We start from the raw sequence: 18,431 nt of genomic DNA on the forward strand, positions 1-18,431 counted from the left end.
CTCATGATCACCCCTGCAGCCAAGGGGGCTGCATAAGTCACAGCAGGATCTGACATTTCAAACATTTTAAATTCTAGGAACATTTTAAATTATAACACCTGAGAGATCAGTTCAAACATTGGCTGTTAATAATAAGAATCCAAGAAGAACAGCTGACAAACAAATCTCCTTTTATGTTTTTCTTTCATTACTAGGTAAAAATGAGAAGAATAGCTCAAAGTCTGAAGAAAGAGCTGAACATCACAAACCACCCAGACCCTTCCATCAGCTGTGGGGGAACATGGCAGAAGGATGGCAGCATTCCTGCAGCATGCTTTTAATGTACAGCCCTGGGCATTTCAGGGAGCATGCAAAACCACTTGGGACAGCAAACTAGATTTTACACCAATTATAATGTAAACCTTGGGTAAACAGGAAAGTGAAGAAGAGATCCAGCTAATGCATCTTCCTGTGATGTAAGACAGTATCACTATGGCAACAACCAGGTTAGCATGCTAAGAACAATAGTAGAGCACCAAAGACATTTTTACAGTCAGAATAGAAAGCCACATATAAGTGTCCTTTCATTCATTAGAGAGAGATGACAAAGCACGTCCTATGCAATCCTACTAGGAATCCTGATGAGGCCCTCTGATTTTTTTGTTCTGCATGTTTGATATACATATAGGTTGGAAATTATGTTCTTGATAGAGCTTCCCTGTGTGGATTGTGACTTGAAGTCTCATCAGTTTGCAAGGGAATGTAAAATATGAAGTCCCACTTTCAATAGATTCAGGCATTAATCTAAGACCTCTTAAAATCTTAACCTACAGCAAAATACATACATACCAGTACTCCAATACATACTAGACATTGTAACCTTTCAAAATGCAAACATTTCACACTTAATGAAATATAAAGGCTTATAAAATACAAATGCAGCCATGTAGGAAAACATGTAACAACTAAAGTCTCAATGCTTTCTTTTACTGATGATAATCACTTCTTTCGTTGTAACATAGTTGTTCAAATTTGTCTGGTTAAGATTAGACAGCGTTCTAAAGATAGATATTTTTCCACACTCTTCTCCAAGTGGGACACTTTTCAAGGCATCAGATTAGAATAGAAAAACAATGATTTGGATAAATAAAACACACCAGCTTTGTTTGGGTTTTTTCTATTATCGGCTACCAAAGCCTCTTCATACCCATGCTTCTATCTCAAGACACTTATTTTTTTAATTGCTAATTCCACAGATGATTCCTTTGTCAAGATACAAAACTTGATCTGAAATAATTTAGCTTTTTTGAGCTTTGACAGTATCCTGACATAAGATGAGGCAATAAAATGCATCCTTTAAGATGGATCCCTTTCAGTCTACAAGGATTGCTTTAACTACCTAACACTTGAGTTAACAAACAACTTGAGATATTTAAGAAAAAGCCACAAGATCTACTGCTGTGACCCCAAGCACTGGTAATATCTAGTTACTGAAGGATAGTTTGTCTGGCAAGATTTTGATCTTTTGAACAATGAAAAATATTTTCATTTGCTGATTCTGTTACACATATTTCATACCAATGTTGAATTTCTTTAAAGATGTTTTGGTTAGACTGATGAGTAGATCATTTTTCTCCTAAACTGACTGCATTCTGACAGTACTGTAAGAAAGGCAGAATAATGGCATGTATGTATATGTAGAAAAGAGAAAACCACTCTGCTCTGAGGGTGAAACTAACCATGAAGTAGAAGGTATAATTATATTCTGAAAGTTCAGCTTGAAACATAAGTATTGTCTTTTAGTTTAAGAAAAATTTTTCAAGGTGTAGAAAACATTATTACACAGTTTTGTTGAAAGAAGAAACAACATCTTTCTGACACAGTAACAACAACAATGTGAAAATGCCTCTGCTGTGTATCTTGGAGCTTTAGGGCACTACTGCTCATGTACAGGAGCTTGATTTCCCTAATACCTGGCCAGGCCAGGTGAGCATAAGCAATATGAATTATCAGCAAGTAATTTCTGCTTAGGTGGGTAATGACTGATGTGGCTGTAATGTTAAATTAGTCTGTGCTGCTGGGCAAGTCCAGTTTGACCTCTGAAATTCACAAGCTGGGGTGAGCATTTTTGTAATGAATCATTCTAAATTCAAGTGCATGAAATGAATCCATGAACTGGATGGAGTTATTTCTCTTGTATTGATGATACCAGAATCTTATATGCTATTTCCAGAAAAGTCACTGTCAGTTGATATCTCAAAGATCTTTCCTGGATGAAAAGGAGGTAACCTAGGGCATTCCACACAGACATTTCTTGACACCTGAACATTTCCCAACACATCCATTCTCCTTACATCAGCTACAGATCTTCAGTGATTTTCATAGAGACAGATTTGAGGCTAAGAATTGTCAAAGTGAAGGGTGATCTGCAGCAGAGAAGTAGGCAGCCATTGCTGGTAGAACAAAAACAAATTTGTTGTTATAGGGTCCTTTCTGGTCTAGTACAAAGTGCTCACGCCCATCTTACTGAGGTTTACTGGCTGGCCAAGGGCCATTTGGCAGATGTGAAGATCAACAAAAGACCTTCAGCTAGGGAAGTACATTGTCAGATGCTTAATTTCAGGGAAACAGACAGTCCTCTTTGGCTTTGTTTGAATCATGTCTCACCCCTATTTGCACAGTATTATTCCATCAGGAAGAAGGGATACCAAGACAGAGAACACTAGCTAGACCTGTGCATTGGATGCACTTTCTATCTGGTTCTATATTTTTGTCTTGCACTTAGAAAGTAAGTCACTGCTTCATTTTGAATCATCCAATGGCATTTTCCACATTTTTCCTGGAAACTAGTCTTTTTAGATATTTAAGTACGTTTATTTTCCATTTGTAAATCAACCATTGGTACACAATAAAAATTACAACAATTAACTACATGGCAAAATGCGGCCACTTTTTCTATGTTTTAATTTTTTAACAGCTTTATAAAGACATATTTACAGAAAATTCTACAATTACATCTAAAAAGACATTGTAGCCAGGTGGGGGTTGGTCTCTTCTCTCAGTTAACCAGCAATAGGACAAGAGGACGTACAGACTCAAGCTGCACCAGGGGAGGTTTAGGCTGGCCATTAGGGAGAAGTTCTTCACAGAAAGGGTGATTGGGCATTGGAATGGGCTGCCCTGGTGGTAGAATCACCATCCCTGGAGGTGTTTAAGAAAAGAATGGATGTGACACTCAGTGCCATGGTCTGGTTGACAAAGTGATGTTAGGTCATAGGTTTGACTCAATGACCTCAAAGGTCTTTTCCAACATACTTGATTCTGTGATTCTATGAAAGGATCAATTATATCTGTTCACTATTATTTCAAAAGTTTGCGTGACTATTGGTATTAGTAAAGATTCACAAAGAAGCTCTACAGAATTCATATATTGTTATTCATTGGAGAAGAGAAAATGGTGCCCTCCATATAGCTCTCTGATATTTATTTTACAGACTGGTTTTCATCACCAGTTATTCTGAGTAGTGACTAAGTCAGGTTTACTGCACCTTACAATTTTCTTTTTGCTCATCTTGCCCAGATAATCCTTGTTCATTTAGGGAATTTTTTGCTTTGTGCATTGTACGACTCTCCCTAGTATTATCAGAGAGAGGTTTTGGGGATTGTTTATGCAGGCAAAGCGGTGACCTTGATGCAGAAGTCATCGGTGGAAAAGCTTGGGACTGCTGCTCATCATTTTCCTGTAATACAAAGAAAAAACATCCTTGTTTACTGGTAATAGAAAACCATATTAGTTTTCTGCCTTGGGTCAAAAGAGTTGCTGCAAAAGACTAAATATTGGGAATTTGCTAAAGACATAGACATATTGAAAGCAGAAAAATGTATTTTTAAGGCACTTATCACTCTGAACACACAACACAGTGAGGCTTGATAACTCTTGTTTTGTTGTGGTATGAGACGAAATATCTGCTATACTGTTGGCAAGCTATTTTCCAGGAGCAGAAAAAAGCTACACAAGGAACAGACAGTACTATTAAGCTGTTTACTAAAGTACCTGGTATTATGTATCAAGAGCTGTATTTAATTTTTTCCCTTCATATTCTGCAAACGTAAAGCATAGGTGTCACTTTTTTTGCTGACATCCGGGCAGAAACCACTGCTTTCACATTTTGACCGATGTGCAGTCAAAGCACCCAAATTCTACATTAAATTCACATAGAAAAGTGAATAAATTTGCATATGAACATGACAGGTACTTTTTAAACACCTTGAGAAATTTGAAACAGTTTGAAACTAGGTATTTGAAACAAAGTAGATACAAGTACCTGTCAAAGAGAAGGAAACAAGGTTGATTTCACTTTTAAAACAAGACACACCTTTTACTGCATTAATATAAAGAGTGAAACAACACGCTTTAATGGTTTCAACAAATGATGAAACAATATGAGCAATTCCTCCAGAAATTCCCAGATGTACATCATCTTGAACTAAAATAAACACACATATTCAAGCAGTGTCCAAGAGAAGGGTACAAATTCCTGGGACTGATGACTTTTGCATATTTACACTTGGGGGGAACAAAACCAACACTGAAATTTTAATTACTGCAATCTAGTTGAAGGTGAGGAGTAACCTGTCCTTGGACCTAGACAATACAATTTTAGACAACGAGGAGGAATGTTTGGGAAATCCCTCCTTCAGTTAAATGAGAAAATATTATTACTGATTAATTGTTACTTGCTATAACCCTGACTATGGTCAGCAAGAGCCTACAACAAGCTTACACCATGCTGGCAGGTGATTACTACACAACTTTCTGTGACTGAGGCTTCCTTTCTTTTTTGCACTACTCAGATTCTTTACAAGCAATACCATTTGTTTCTAAGGTTATAGGGAAACAGACAAAGGAGTATAAATAAAATTTATTGGCATCACTTAATGAAACAGTAATAAAACACAGACCTCCAGGCAATGTCTGTAAGAAGCAGCAACCCTTGGCAAGTGGGGTAATTATCCCTTGAAACAACATACACAAATTCAGTGGATTCACTCTCACTGCCAAACACTGATTTCCTATTGCTGTAGCTCAAAAAATTATGGGTCTGATCCAATTTGTCTTCCCAATGGTGCTTTCTGGCCTCAAAAGCTATACATCCACTAAACTATGTGGCATTTGCCTTTACTTACTTTTGGTATCTTGCCAACATACTTTATGTGCTAACACAAAATAACTGGATTTTTTTAAAAAAAGGAAATCAAAATAGAAAAAACCCAAAAAGCTATGTGCAAGATTCCGCTGATTGTCAAGAAAATACTTTTGTGTAACCTGGCAAACTGGAAGGATTTTTATCTACTGACATATTTCTGTGTAGCCCTCATACAAAGAGCTACCAATAACTATTCTCTTACTGCTCAACTTGAGACAACATGGTTACAAACTTTGGAGGAGGTTTTGGACAACAAAAGGTTTATTTCTGTCCTAAAGTTGGAACAATTTTCTATAATCTGCAAAGAATTTGCATCATCTTAGAAAGAACACATTGCTCTGATATACTGTGAAACATTTAGCAATGTGGCTATTACTGAAAACACAAAGCTAACGTAAACTTCAGTTACTAACCTCTTTTTAATAACAATCCACTTTCAAAACATAACTCTGTAGCATTTATTTGTTTTGGTAACATCCAAATCTGGTAAGCATGGTCAAGCTGGTCTAGTGGAAGGTGTCCTTGTCTGTGGCAGGGAGGTTGGAATTAGCTGATCTTTAATGTCCCTTCTACCACAATCCACTCTTTATAATCCAAATGTTCCCTATTTACTTGTTTAATAACCTCTCAAATATCTGTAGTTATTCTAGAAATTCCAAGAAGAGCTGTTTTCTGCAAACTTCAAGCTCAAACTCCCAAAGGTTAGTCTTTTTGGTGGTTACTTTCTCTATAACCTAAGAAGCCACAGTATAAGGAATATCTGCTCTTTAATATCCATTATAAGAAATTGAAAATGTACCTGTATTGAATTTACATTTCTCACTGGTTGTTCCTATGAGTTCACAAATAAAAGCACATGAACAATTTGCACATTGATACTTTGGTAAGACCCATGTCATGTTTCAGTCATTCAGTATTTATGATCTTCTCTCCACTCTATTGTTGAGGAACACAAAGAATGATATGTCCTCAAATTCACTTGGCAAGATGAATATATTTAGTGAGTGCATTAAGTCTTCCCCATGACTTTCATACCCAGATAAAATTTTTCCAAGTTACCTTTTGTGGTTTGCTGCCACCAGGTGTCAAACAGCAGCGCTCACCAAGATGGTCTGGTCTGCACTTCTGTGAGTCCTGTGTAGACAAAGGCCTCTTCTCACTTGAGGCAGCCAGATGGGGACTGGATCTGAGGTGCAGCGTTGTTCTACGTAAAATATAAGGGCTGACCTTGCCACTGGGGATGTCAGCAAACCCTGAAAAATAAACAGCTTCTATAAAAACCTAAAGTAATCACACTTCCTCAAATGGATTTCTTTTTTCACAATAGGAATAAAATAGCTAATTGAAATAAATCATTTGTTCCATTGGAGAAAATGGAACAAAGAGATTGCTGAACAGATCTTGCATATTCCAAAATTCAAATGCAAAACTTGTATATCACAGAAGAACCATTGAATTACAAGAGCAATTCTATAGAAAAATAAAAAAATCAAACAAGTGTTAGGTCTTTTTCTTTACAGGTACATTATTATGTGAAGAGTAATTTCAAACTGAAAACTAGTACTGGTTAATTCATGATACCGTGACATGATGCTCTTGATTTTTAATACTTTTTTCTGTGTAGAACTATTTATGTATAGACTGGTTATTATCTCTCTATCTAGCCTAAAAGTCAAACATGAACTGACACATTTGTCCTCAGAACAGGGCTATTTTTAGAAGATAGAGTAATACTGGTAAGAAAGTGAAACGCAAATAATGTTTAGCTTTAGAAATCCTGACTTCTGGGAGTGACCAAAGTTGAGGCTATTCAGTATCCTTATGGTTTGTCATTTAATGATGGCAATTACATTAATTATAAAGGGCAACTTAATAGATATTACAAGATATTTTTCAAGCCCTGATTTGTGTAGTCTTCTCAGTTACCCCCTGCTGCAGTGAACGCTTAAATGGAGTACTAGGTTGCCTAATTTCATGGCATTCATAGCAGACAGAAAGTGAACTCTCATAAAGATGAGAGTTTAATTAATTAATCTTCTCATGAAGATTAAAGTCTAACTGCTGTGAGCAAGTCAGTTTCAACTCCAGGAATTTTAGTTGATTTAATGTTTTGCAAATTAACACACTTTTAATTACTGGTATTGAAAGAAATAAAAGCCTACAAATAGGCAAACACTTGGGGAACACACATGGGCTTCCCCCCAGACACCATTCCTCCCCAGTTTCTGGTCTTCAGTTTCCTCACTGCACACTACACCTGTGAGTGAGGTGATGGGAGCACAGAAGACTGCCAGGACCACTTAACTCTTAGCAGAATGGGAGTTATTAATCCAACAGAAATGTGTTCTGCTGGTCTAACACCGGCGCTCCACAAAAGCTAACTTAGCACCAACTGCCACATCTGTCATTGACTCCTTTCAGCTTCCATCACTATCACCAAAAATGTTTGCATTGTCACCATTGTCTAATTGGCTTTAGAGTGGAAGCCATTCAACAAAACAAAAGAGAAAAGCACACCTGCTGTGCTCAGAGAACATTTGCCTTTACAAGATATAAATACCTTTTTTCACTATTTCTGGAAGCCCATCCAGCTCACAGTCAGTATTGTCCCGACCCTGCAGATTTTGAGAGATATCATACTTCCTTTTCTTTTTCAATGAAGTCTCTGGAGCAGGAGATCTTGGTTCTCCATTGTCTTTCCTGCTGTCTTCACATCTCTGCCTTTTACTTGAAAGCTTAGTGGTATCTTCATCTGACCTTCTGTCTTTGACAGAGTGTTTGCTCTTCTGTGTTAATGACTTCTCTGAATTCAGCAAAGGAGTGCTGACAGCATCACTTGCTCGCCGTTTCAGCTGAGTACTCAACAAACTGACTTGTGTTTTTAGCATCTCATTTTCCTCCTCTAGTTTATGATATTTAACAATGAGAGAGCAGTATTTCTCCAAGTTCTCATTTGCTTCTCTGGTCTTCACTTCCATAGATTCCTGCAATTCTTCCAATTTTAACTTAATTTCTTCTGTAATGGCATTATCATCAGCATCTTTCAAAGAAAAACATGATTATTAACATAACTGACATAATAAAAGATGCATATGTAAGAATTTATAATGCAATGGTCATGCATCTTTTAATTACATGTTTTGTGACACTGCAACTATTAAAAAATGACTGTGAAACAAATTCAGTAATATGATAGACATAATAATGTCCCTGTTAAATAGAGCACAAATATACAAATTTTGAAAAGAAGCCTTGACCAGAGCATGGGGAAACATTTTCCCTCTCATTTTGTAATTTCTGAACACTCCGTTTGTACCCTTAACTTGCTTTAAGTATCACTTACAATACAGTGCATCTCATGAGGTGAGCTAAAATATTCAGAACAAAGCATGAGAATCAGCAGGGAAAGCTTGTTAGAAAATAATAAAAGACTCGCACTTATTTAATAAGAAAAACATCCCTTTTCTTCCTTAAGTCACTTATACCAAAAATGTAAGACTTAAGATATTTATTCAGAACCTAGTATTGTTTCTGAGAAAAAAAATAACACCATAAGAGAAAAAAAGATTAGCTAGATTTTGAAAATGTTTGACGTTTGCACTTGTAACTTTTTATCCTTGTTAAGATTCATGCTCTGTACTAGAGCTGCATATGCAAGTGGACATTTTAGGGAACAAGAAAGTTTTACAGATTAATGCACCACTAAGAAAGCATTAAGACAATCTAGATTCAGTTACCTTCCTTATTATGCTTTGCCATAGTCAGATTTTCCTTCTTTAGCAGCTCATCATGTTCAGCAAGTTGTTTCTGCAACATTTCCTTTTCCTGTTCCAGCTGCTTACAGGATTTCATCCACATCTGCACTTTACTGTGGGCATATTCATTTTCCTTCTTCAGCTGAATTATAATGTTACTATTATCAGCCTAAAAAATAAGAAATTTGGTTATTTCACCAGAAACATAATTCTTCCTTTTAAACATTATAATTTTCTCCAGGCTCTATGTTCTCTTTAGTGAAACAAAGGCTGTATCAAAGTCAAGCCAAAGTTCTGGAGCACTGTTTCCCAATCCTATGTTTATTTTACAACACAGTGGAATCTCATGTAATTGGTCATACTTAAGGGTTTTTCTTACCTTAGTTTTTAGGAGTTCTCCTAAGGATTGATTAGCTTCTTTAAGGGAATTATTTAGCTGTTCTTTATTTGACTTCAGATGCTCAATTTCCAGTTTTTGTGAGCTGATAATGTGCTCCAGTGAACTAATCTTCTCATGACAGGCCTCAATTTTTACTTCATTCTAAAGAAAGAAAATATGCCTAATTACTATGACACCAAAAAGGACACTGAGTTTTATTTTAAAGATGTACCTAACAGCATATCACAAACCCACAGGAATTCCACAGCAAATTTAATAATTATGTTTTAAGGAATTGAACATTGAAAGGGCAATTTGTCTAAAGTATATATTTTGAATACTAGAATCTTGCCTCTAAGAAGACTGACAGAAGAAAATCCTTATAATATAGCACATCTGACAAATGTATTTCCAACAAATATGTCCTTATATCCTGAACTGGTTAAATTTTCTTTCCACTTCCTACCAAAACAACCATTTCCTGGATTAAACATACTGTTGCTTTCCCTTTTTCAAGGTTATAGTCCTAGTCAATTTTTATATAGATTAAATGCTTACTGAGTTGTGATTCACGTTTTAGAGCTTGCCACATGGAAAAAAGTTAACACTTACTGAGCTCCAAGGTAAGTATATGTAGATTTTTGAAATATTGTTAGGAAAGATAAATTTTTTTTGTAATAGGATGAGCAAAATTTTGTAAATTAGACAGAACTGAATTAAAAACTCACAGCACTACTTTTCCTATTTTCTGACTTACCTTTCGGTTTGCTTCTGTCAGAGCATCCTGATGTTCTTTCTCTGCTTGAAGTAGTCTGTCTTTGTATTCTGATACCTCTCTTTTAATTTCACTCTCTTTTTCTTGAAGTTGATTCTGGACCATCTCCAAACACCTGGCCAGTTCACTTTTTTCTGAAGTTGTTAGATGCAGCTGAATCTGTAAATAGTAATAGTGCATCCTTTGGTATTTGGAGTTATCTCAACGGAGAAAGAGTCGACCCATTACACTGTTTAAATCTGAAGCATCTTTGAATTTTCCAAAACAACTTGGTAAGAAAAAATATTTAACAGTGGCTAAACACACTGTAATCAAAGAAAAGAATATCTGAACTCAAAAGGTAGGACAGGACACAAAGGAAGGTTCTCTTAAAAGAAAGCAAGTGCAAGTTTGCCAACAGCATTAAATCAAGCAGTACCGCCAAAATCAAAGCTTAACTTCTCCCAGTGTTGTTCCCTCAGAGTGACTTGAGAGGTTAAGGGTTACTTTTTCACGTCTTACCTCTTTAAGACAACAAAACTTTTTAAGTATTTTCACCCATTTTTATAACTACTTTTTGGACAGCTGGCCTGTATTTCCATTTAGGATTTCTGAAAGTTGCAGAAATATCTGTTCTTTTCCCATCCCACTCAAAATCCTCAATGCCACATTAGAAACAATCCCCTGGTTAGAGAATTCTGTAAATAAAGCTCATAGGTCAGATGACCACAAACTGGTTTAAAGACATAAGATTGCTCACAAATAAGACCTAAAGTTTTCTAGATGATAAAATAGCCTCTAAGAATTAAATGCAAACAATTTATAAACAAAAGCTCCAAAACAGTTTCTTCCTTGACTATGTCCTGAATTAAATTAGCACTATTGATACACTGAAAGTAGTTTTGAGAAATGCTATATTTTTTATCTGCCCTCCTGAGTCTGATGACTGAAAGCCTGTAGTAGAGAATTTCTCAATACTGAAAAATGTCTAGATAACCAGTAGTGGCCTTTATGCTAAGAAAACATACTTTGGATGGAAGGAAGAGGGGGAAAAACTATTACATAATCATTTTATCCCAGAAGAGAACATTGTATTTTTTGAAATTTGGAAGCAATAACCTCTAATACTGTACATTATCACAGATCCCCTTGACCAGTCTCCACACAGGTACTGTACTTGAGCATCTGGCTTTGAACACAGAAATAATGCAGATGGAATAACTTACTTTGTTCTTTTCTGAATGTTCTTGAACACATTGCATTTCTTCAGCAAGCTTATTTCTTTCTTCCTGTAATTTGGCAATCTTCTGTTCAGTATTACTTAGCTGGACTTGCAGCTCAGTTTGACTTTCAGCCAGTTCATTTACCTGAGATAAAATTTTCCAGAATTATTTTTAATACATGTGCCATGACTGCCAAAGAATACACTTATATGTAACAAGCAGTTTTTTAGATGGATTATTTTATTCCCAGTTTGTCAAGTTTTAAGCAAAAGTCACAACAGGGTAATGATGTTTTCACATGGCAAGTGCACTATTGTTATTTCACTTTCTTTGGAGCTTCCAAAGTATTTATTCTTGATATGAAAACTCAGTCACCCAATACCAATTTGTTCTTCCTCCTTTTCTTCTAGAGGAAAGAGGAAACTAACCTGCATTATTTGACTGCTTAAACTTCGATGTCTACTTTCAAGCTACCTTCTCCTTCATCCTATGCAAAACAATGCCCTGCTTTCTAGCTCTGTAACTTCAATGAAAATTTATGATTGTATGGAAAACATAATTTTAAAAACAGGATGTTTCCTGCAAAAGTCTGAGGTTAAAATTATTTTAGGATTTAATTTATTAAGGAAGTGGTAAACCCAGAGGACACTCTATCCTTGCTCCTACAAAGGGAACTTTACCCCAATGGAAACGATATTACCTTTTTACATAGAGTGCTCTTTTCAAAAAGTGTAGATTCCAGTTCCTTCTCAAGGTCCTTATAAGACATTTTTAGAACATTCAGGATATCTGGAGAGGTTTCGCCATCAGAAAAATGTTGCTCCTTCAGCTTCAACTCAGCAATCAAGTTCTGCAGCCTCTCTTTTTCCTGGTGCCAGCATTCAAGTTCATGCTGCATGTGAGTCAGCTGCAAAGAGAGTGCTTCTGTTTCTTTCACCTGCTTTTCAAGAGCACCATTTTCCTGCACTTTTTCATTGAGTTTTTGTTTACAACCCATCAATTCTTGAACAAGTACTTCCCTTGCTTGATCCAATTTGATGTTTTCATTTTTTATTTCCTGACATTCCCGTAACAGCGTTATTTTATCTTGCTCAAGACGAGCCACCTGACCAATCAAGATTTGCTCTTTTGCTCTAGCATCTGCTTCCTCCTTGCATGAAAACTCTAATTTCTCACTCATATCTTTGAGCTCAGATCTCAGCAATGCCACAGTATTTTCAAACTCATCTTTGATTTGTAGCTTTTCTTCCTCCTTTTCTTCCAACTGTTTTGCTGTAGCCAAATTTGAAGACTCCAGTTCAAGGAATCTTTCTTGCATTTCTTTTAATTCTTTAGCCAAACACTCTTTTTGTGAGGTGAGGACATCAATTTGTAAGTTAGAACATTTAAGCTTTTCAGTCATCTCTTCCATCTCTGTTGCTAATGTTTCTGCCTCTGCTTTGGCAGTCTCCAACTCAATAACTGTATCTTCTAGATTTTTCTCTGACATCTCCAATTCCCTTTCAAGCCTCTCTATTTTATCCTGAAGAGAGTCAGCTTTCCGTTCATTGTCTCTCAGCTTTTCAGCAATGTGACGTTTTTTCTTCTCATCAGACTCAATTTTTACTTTCAGCTTCTCAATTCCACATCGCAATTGGTCTGCTTCTTTCTGTGCTGCGCTGAGTCTTGCGGCAAGTTCTCCTTTTTCCATCAACAAGCCTTCCAAAGATTTGGAAAGCTTTGAATTTTCCATTTCTGATGTACCTAATTTATGCTGCATCATTCCCAACTCTCTTGCAATCAGCTCTTTTTCTTTCTTTGAATCTGCTGCTTCATTCTGGAATTTTTCTTTTTCTATGGTGAAAGATATAGCATCATTTTCTAAACTTTGCAGCTTCTGAAGAAGACTGTCTTTTTCATTGGATAATTGATTTGCATCAGATTTTGCAGCCTCAAGCAGATTTGCTTGTGTCCTCACTTCATCCTCTAACCTTCTAATGAATTCAGTAGAATCCATTTTAGTTAACTTGAATTCATTTAATTTCTCTTGTAGCTTTTGATACTTCTGATCCAGCTCTTTTTTGCTTTCAGACAAACTACTCAGTTCTTGGCCAATATAGTTTCTCTCAGCTGTAACCGAAACAAGGTGCTCTTGAAAGCTAGAAATAGTTTTCAGATTAACTTCCCTCTCCCTTTCTAATTGCTGACATTTTGCCTGAAGCATTTCAATGTCATGCTCTATGAACAAGGCATGGTTGTCAATATTAACTTGCTCAGATTTCGGACTCCTCCATTCATTTTCAGCTGCAAGAAATTGTTCCTGACCAGCTCTCTTGGTCATTTCTATATCATCAAACATGTCTGCTGCATTAGGCAATCTAACTTTACATATCTCCAGCTCAGACTTTAGGTTCTCAGGTTCTTTTTCTGATGAGACTACATGAAGAGATAATTCCTGCTTATTGACAGAAACTGATCTGTGTTTTTTATTTATGCCACAGTTTTCTTCCTTAACAGCTACAGTAGCTTCCTCCAGTCCTGCAAAAGCTGAGCTATTTGAAATCATTTGTGCCTCCTGGAAGTTCATCTCTGAGTTTGATTGCTCAACTCTTATTTTCAAATCTACATGGTTTTGTTCTTTTTCTAGCTCGTAGATCAGCTTCAAATTTTTAGCAGTCTGCTGTTTTGCCTCTTCCTGAAGCATTTCAGTGGTTACTTGATTTTCACAGAAATCGCCAGCACTCAAAACCCTACTACTGGAAAATGACAATGCACTGGCATGGTCTGAGGGGCTGGTTATTTTTCCTGACGTATTTCTACACTCATGTTCTCCAGAAATTTTCTCAGTGTAATCTTCCATTAATCTTGCTTCTGCAGTGTCAGTTTCATTTTCACACACAGAGGCATCTCCTGCAGCCATTTTCTCAATGGGGATTATTTTAAGATTATTGTTTTTCAGAGCTGAGTTTTCAACAGGCACTCTTAATTTATAAGGAGTATTGTTTTCTTGTTCTATGTTCTACAAGGAATAAGAATCAATCAATTAAAAAAAAAAAAAGAGGGGGAAGAATACATATAAGAAAAAACAAAGTAAGTTTAAAAACTTTTCTTAAATTAGTAAAGCTCCTGCTCTTATGCAAAATAAATAGATATCCCTCCCTACTTCACAGTCTCCTTTCTTACATAAACATTTGACACTTATTTATAAACACATCTTTGGCCAAAAAGATTTCAAAGGTATTGAGGGAGAAATTTCACATAAATTTGCTGAAAGACTATGTGCAAAGATACCACATCCCTCTGTATTTTGGGAAAATAGGTGTCCACATGACAAAGTGAATTATTATTAGCATTACTAAAGGGACAAAGATTACTGCTCAAGTATGGATTATTTTTCTTCTTTCTTCCACTGCTTCTGTGGGGCACAATTTTAAATAGAATTTTTGCAGTAAAATCTATCTGGGTGACCACAAATCAAAGGATTTACATAAAACTCATTTGCATGACAGCAATTACTCACATTTTCAATATCTGTGCAGAGCAGTGAATGAGAACTTAAATCAAGGACCTGTAGTTGGAGTCTTGCTGCTTCCAGCTCCAAAGAGAGATTCTGAGTTTGTTTTCTTTCTGCTGCCAGTTTGCACTCCATCTCCATGGTCACATTATTCAGCTTCTGCTGCCATTCTTCCTTTTCAGATAGATTTTGCTGTTTGAGATGATCTATTTCTTTCCTTTCAGAAAGTATGACTTCTTTCAGCTCTTGTATTTCCTCATTCTTCATATTCTCTTGAACATGAAACTGATCTTCAAGCACTTTGATGGCCTTCTCATATGTCTGACAGAGCATCTGAAGTTCTTCAATTCTATTTTCAAGGTTAGATTTTCTTGGAGTAATACTCCTGAGCTCTCTAACAGAATCCAAATTGTGATCATTATGACACTTTTCAACCAAAATTTCTGTTGCATCCTCTGAAATTACTTCTACAGAACTGTCTGTCTGATTCATTTTCTCTGTCCATTTGCAAGAAGCACTGTTATGAGACTCAACCACCTCACTTAGTTCTAAAAACTGGGGATTTACAGAAAGGTCTGAGGAAGAATCCGTGGCCTTAGTTTCATCTAATTTAGGCAGCGTGTCATCTCGGCTGGATGACAGTGACACTTGCACAGAATCTACATGAGCACTGCTCTGACTTGCTGACAGTGAAGAATTTTCTGCTTTTAGTATTTCAATACAAGACTGCAGCTCACATATCTTTGAGCTCATACTACAGTGCTGTTCATATAATTTTAGGTGTTCATCCTGAAAAGTCATAAGCTTCTCTCTTATTTCTGCAAAGTGTACCCTAACTTCTTTGCTGGACAATTTTAAATCTTCATAGTCAGAAGAACTGCATTCTTTAAGCCTGAAGTTCACTTCCTTATTATCAGAACGCATTCTCAGATCACTGTTATCACTTTGATCCATAAGTTCATCAGGAAGAACAGCTTTCTCAGCTTTTAAATTGCTATCTGCATTCATGATATCATCTGTCTCCTCTTCCTCTTTATTAATACCTGTGGTACCATTGGTTTTAGCATCTTTGAATCCAGAGGCTAATGCAGTGTTTTCATTCTGCAACCTCTCACACATTTTCTCAAGCTCACTCAGCTGGTTTATTGTTACCTGCAAAGACGATGCCAGCAACACTGATGAAGGACTTTCATCTATTCCTCTTTTCCCACAATCCTGGGAAATGTCACTGTAATTATACTCCAGTGAATGGCCATCTTCCTCTAACACTGTAAGTGAAGAATCTGCAGTTTTCAGTTCTTTAACAGACAGTAATTCTTGCTGCAGTCTCTCTTTCTCTCTCACATTTTTCTCAAGTTCTACTTCCATACCTTTTAAAGCCGTCTCCAGCTGCATCACTTCTAACCTGCAGTTCTTTAGAGAGAGTTCACTATCCTCAAAATCCATTTGAAGAAGCTCAAGTTTAACTTGGTATTTATTCAGCTCAATGTCCTTTTCTTCCATGGACTTTCTCAACTGTTCTGAACAGTGTCTTTGTTCACAATTAACAGTGCACATTAGAGGTTCATTTTTTATTGGTAGTTCCTTCCCCAGTTGCTCCTTTTCTTGAAATACAAAGCCACATTTCTCGTGCATTGTATTTTGTGTTGTCCTGACATTTAACCTTTCCTGGCTTAAACAGTCAAGCTCCACAAAAGGCACATGTTGGATGTTGGAAAATTCTGACTGCAGTTGCTGGAGTTCATGAACCAAATCCTTTTTTATTTCTTCTGAGGCTATTAGTTTATGTAAGATATCTTTGTTCTCACTAAGTACCTGTTTCTCTCGTTCTAATTTTGCTTTTTTGTCATCTAATTCAGTTGTCTGCTCTCTCAGAATGTTCATAATTTTTCCATTTTCTTCTTCTACTAATTTATACTTTACCTGCAAAACTTCAAGCTCTGTTTTGATTTCTTCTGTTCTTGATTCAATACGCTGTCTTTCCTCCTCATGTTTTCCAGACATTTCAGAAATTATTTCTTCTCTTTCCTTTAAACTATCATAAATATTTTTATTTGCCTCCAGTAAAGTTATTTGTTCCTGCTTTAAAGCACTGCTTAAATCCCTAAGGGCTGTATTTTCTTCAGTAAGTTCACTAATTTTTTTACTGTATGAGCAAATCATTGAAGACATGTCCTTCTTCTCTGAATCCCATGTTGCAGACATAAGCTTGAGCTGTCTTAGTGAATCCTCAAGCAATTTATTAGTGATCTTTAAATTCTGAAGCTCAACTTGTTGGTTCTCTAATCTTTCATTCAAAGTTTGCAGTTGCATGTCCTTTTCCTCAAGAATAGCTGAAGTTTTTTCAACTAATTCTTGACGTGCTGAAATATCTGCTTGCAAATTACTGATGTGCTGCTCAGTTTCTGTCATGAAGCTTTTGTACATCTGTTCTACTGCAAATAACCTTTGTTCTGTTTCACTCTTTATTTGCAGTAAACCTTCATACTGCTGCTGCTGATTTGAATTCAGCTGCTTTTGAGCCACTAAAGAACTCTCAAGAAACGAGATCTGCTCTTGTAAATTGGCCAGATCCTTAGTTTTTCCCATTTCTAGAACAGCTCCTGCACATCCATGATCCAACACTCTAGTGTTGGAATTAGTTGCTGCAAATTGTATATTCTCTAAAGGAGTCTTTTCCTGTTTGCTTTGTAGATTAACTCCTCCATCTTCTGTAATTTCTGAAATATCTTTTGCTTTTACAAGACAACAGATTTTTTCATATTCACCAAGCAGGTCTTGATAGCACTGCTCCCTTTGCAGTCCTTGACTTGCTGCCAGCTGTAACTTTTCTTCCACTTCAGCAACTTGGTTGGTGAGCTGGAATATTTTACAGGACATATTTTCTATATCTTTGCTGTACTTTTTATCAGAACATTCCGCTTTCTGCTTAAGTTCATCAAAAGCTTTTTTTTGTTCTTCTAATTCTGCACTTTTACATTCCAGCATATCTTTAAGTTCTCTAATCTCTCTGGATTTCCTGTCACTTTCAGTTTGCATCATTCTAAGTTTCTCACTATGCTCGTGATTTTTGCTTTGCTGACTTTGAAGGGAACTCTCCAAGTCATTAATATGAGCCAGCATACCTTCCTTTTCAGACTTAAGTTTATTTATAAGATTATCAGTTTCATTTTTCCATTGAGAAAAAACAGTAGCCTCTTTTTGCAATTCTTCACATTCTCTCTGCTTTAATCCAAGAAGTCTCTGCAAAGCTTCTGATTCTCCCTCCATCTTACTTATTTTACAGTCTTGTTCTTTAATATGATTATCTTTTTCCTTGAGGAGACCTTGGGTAGACTCTCGTTGCTTTTCCATGTCATCTAAAGCTATTTTCAGGTTCTCCAGTGAAAGTGAGCTCTCTTGCCTTTTCAATTTCTCTTCCAGTAACTTCAGATCAATTTCCAGAACAGCATTCTTATCTGTAGAAGAAAATACCATCAAATCTTTGTCAGTCAATACTGGCAAGTCTACTGATAACTTTATAGATGAGGTGATACTATTTACTTTTACTATTTTCAATTCTCATTCTACTGCAAAGCATCTCTCAAGTTATATCAATGGATGAAGGATGTTTATATTACTTTACGCTATCACACAGTCAG

At 36.3% G+C, this 18,431-nt stretch overlaps 1 protein-coding gene across 1 annotated transcript in view; it reads right to left on the reverse strand.

The window, feature by feature from the left end:
- Positions 1–2,920: 2,920 nt before the first annotated feature.
- CENPF (centromere protein F) overlaps positions 2,921–18,431 on the reverse strand; it is a 33,305-nt gene continuing 17,794 nt past the window's right edge. Inside the window, exons 11-19 of the mRNA XM_053974353.1 lie at positions 14,797–18,248; positions 11,998–14,295; positions 11,301–11,441; positions 10,078–10,254; positions 9,321–9,482; positions 8,924–9,110; positions 7,747–8,226; positions 6,246–6,439; positions 2,921–3,719 (exon numbers count right to left, since the gene is read on the reverse strand). Of these exons, the coding sequence (XP_053830328.1) occupies positions 3,519–3,719; positions 6,246–6,439; positions 7,747–8,226; positions 8,924–9,110; positions 9,321–9,482; positions 10,078–10,254; positions 11,301–11,441; positions 11,998–14,295; positions 14,797–18,248 (7,292 nt within the window). The 3' untranslated portion in view covers positions 2,921–3,518. The remainder of the gene's footprint in view (positions 3,720–6,245; positions 6,440–7,746; positions 8,227–8,923; positions 9,111–9,320; positions 9,483–10,077; positions 10,255–11,300; positions 11,442–11,997; positions 14,296–14,796; positions 18,249–18,431) is intronic.

The sequence above is a fragment of the Vidua macroura genome, chromosome 3 (genome assembly GCF_024509145.1).
Source record: "Vidua macroura isolate BioBank_ID:100142 chromosome 3, ASM2450914v1, whole genome shotgun sequence".
Taxonomy (NCBI): domain Eukaryota; kingdom Metazoa; phylum Chordata; class Aves; order Passeriformes; family Viduidae; genus Vidua; species Vidua macroura.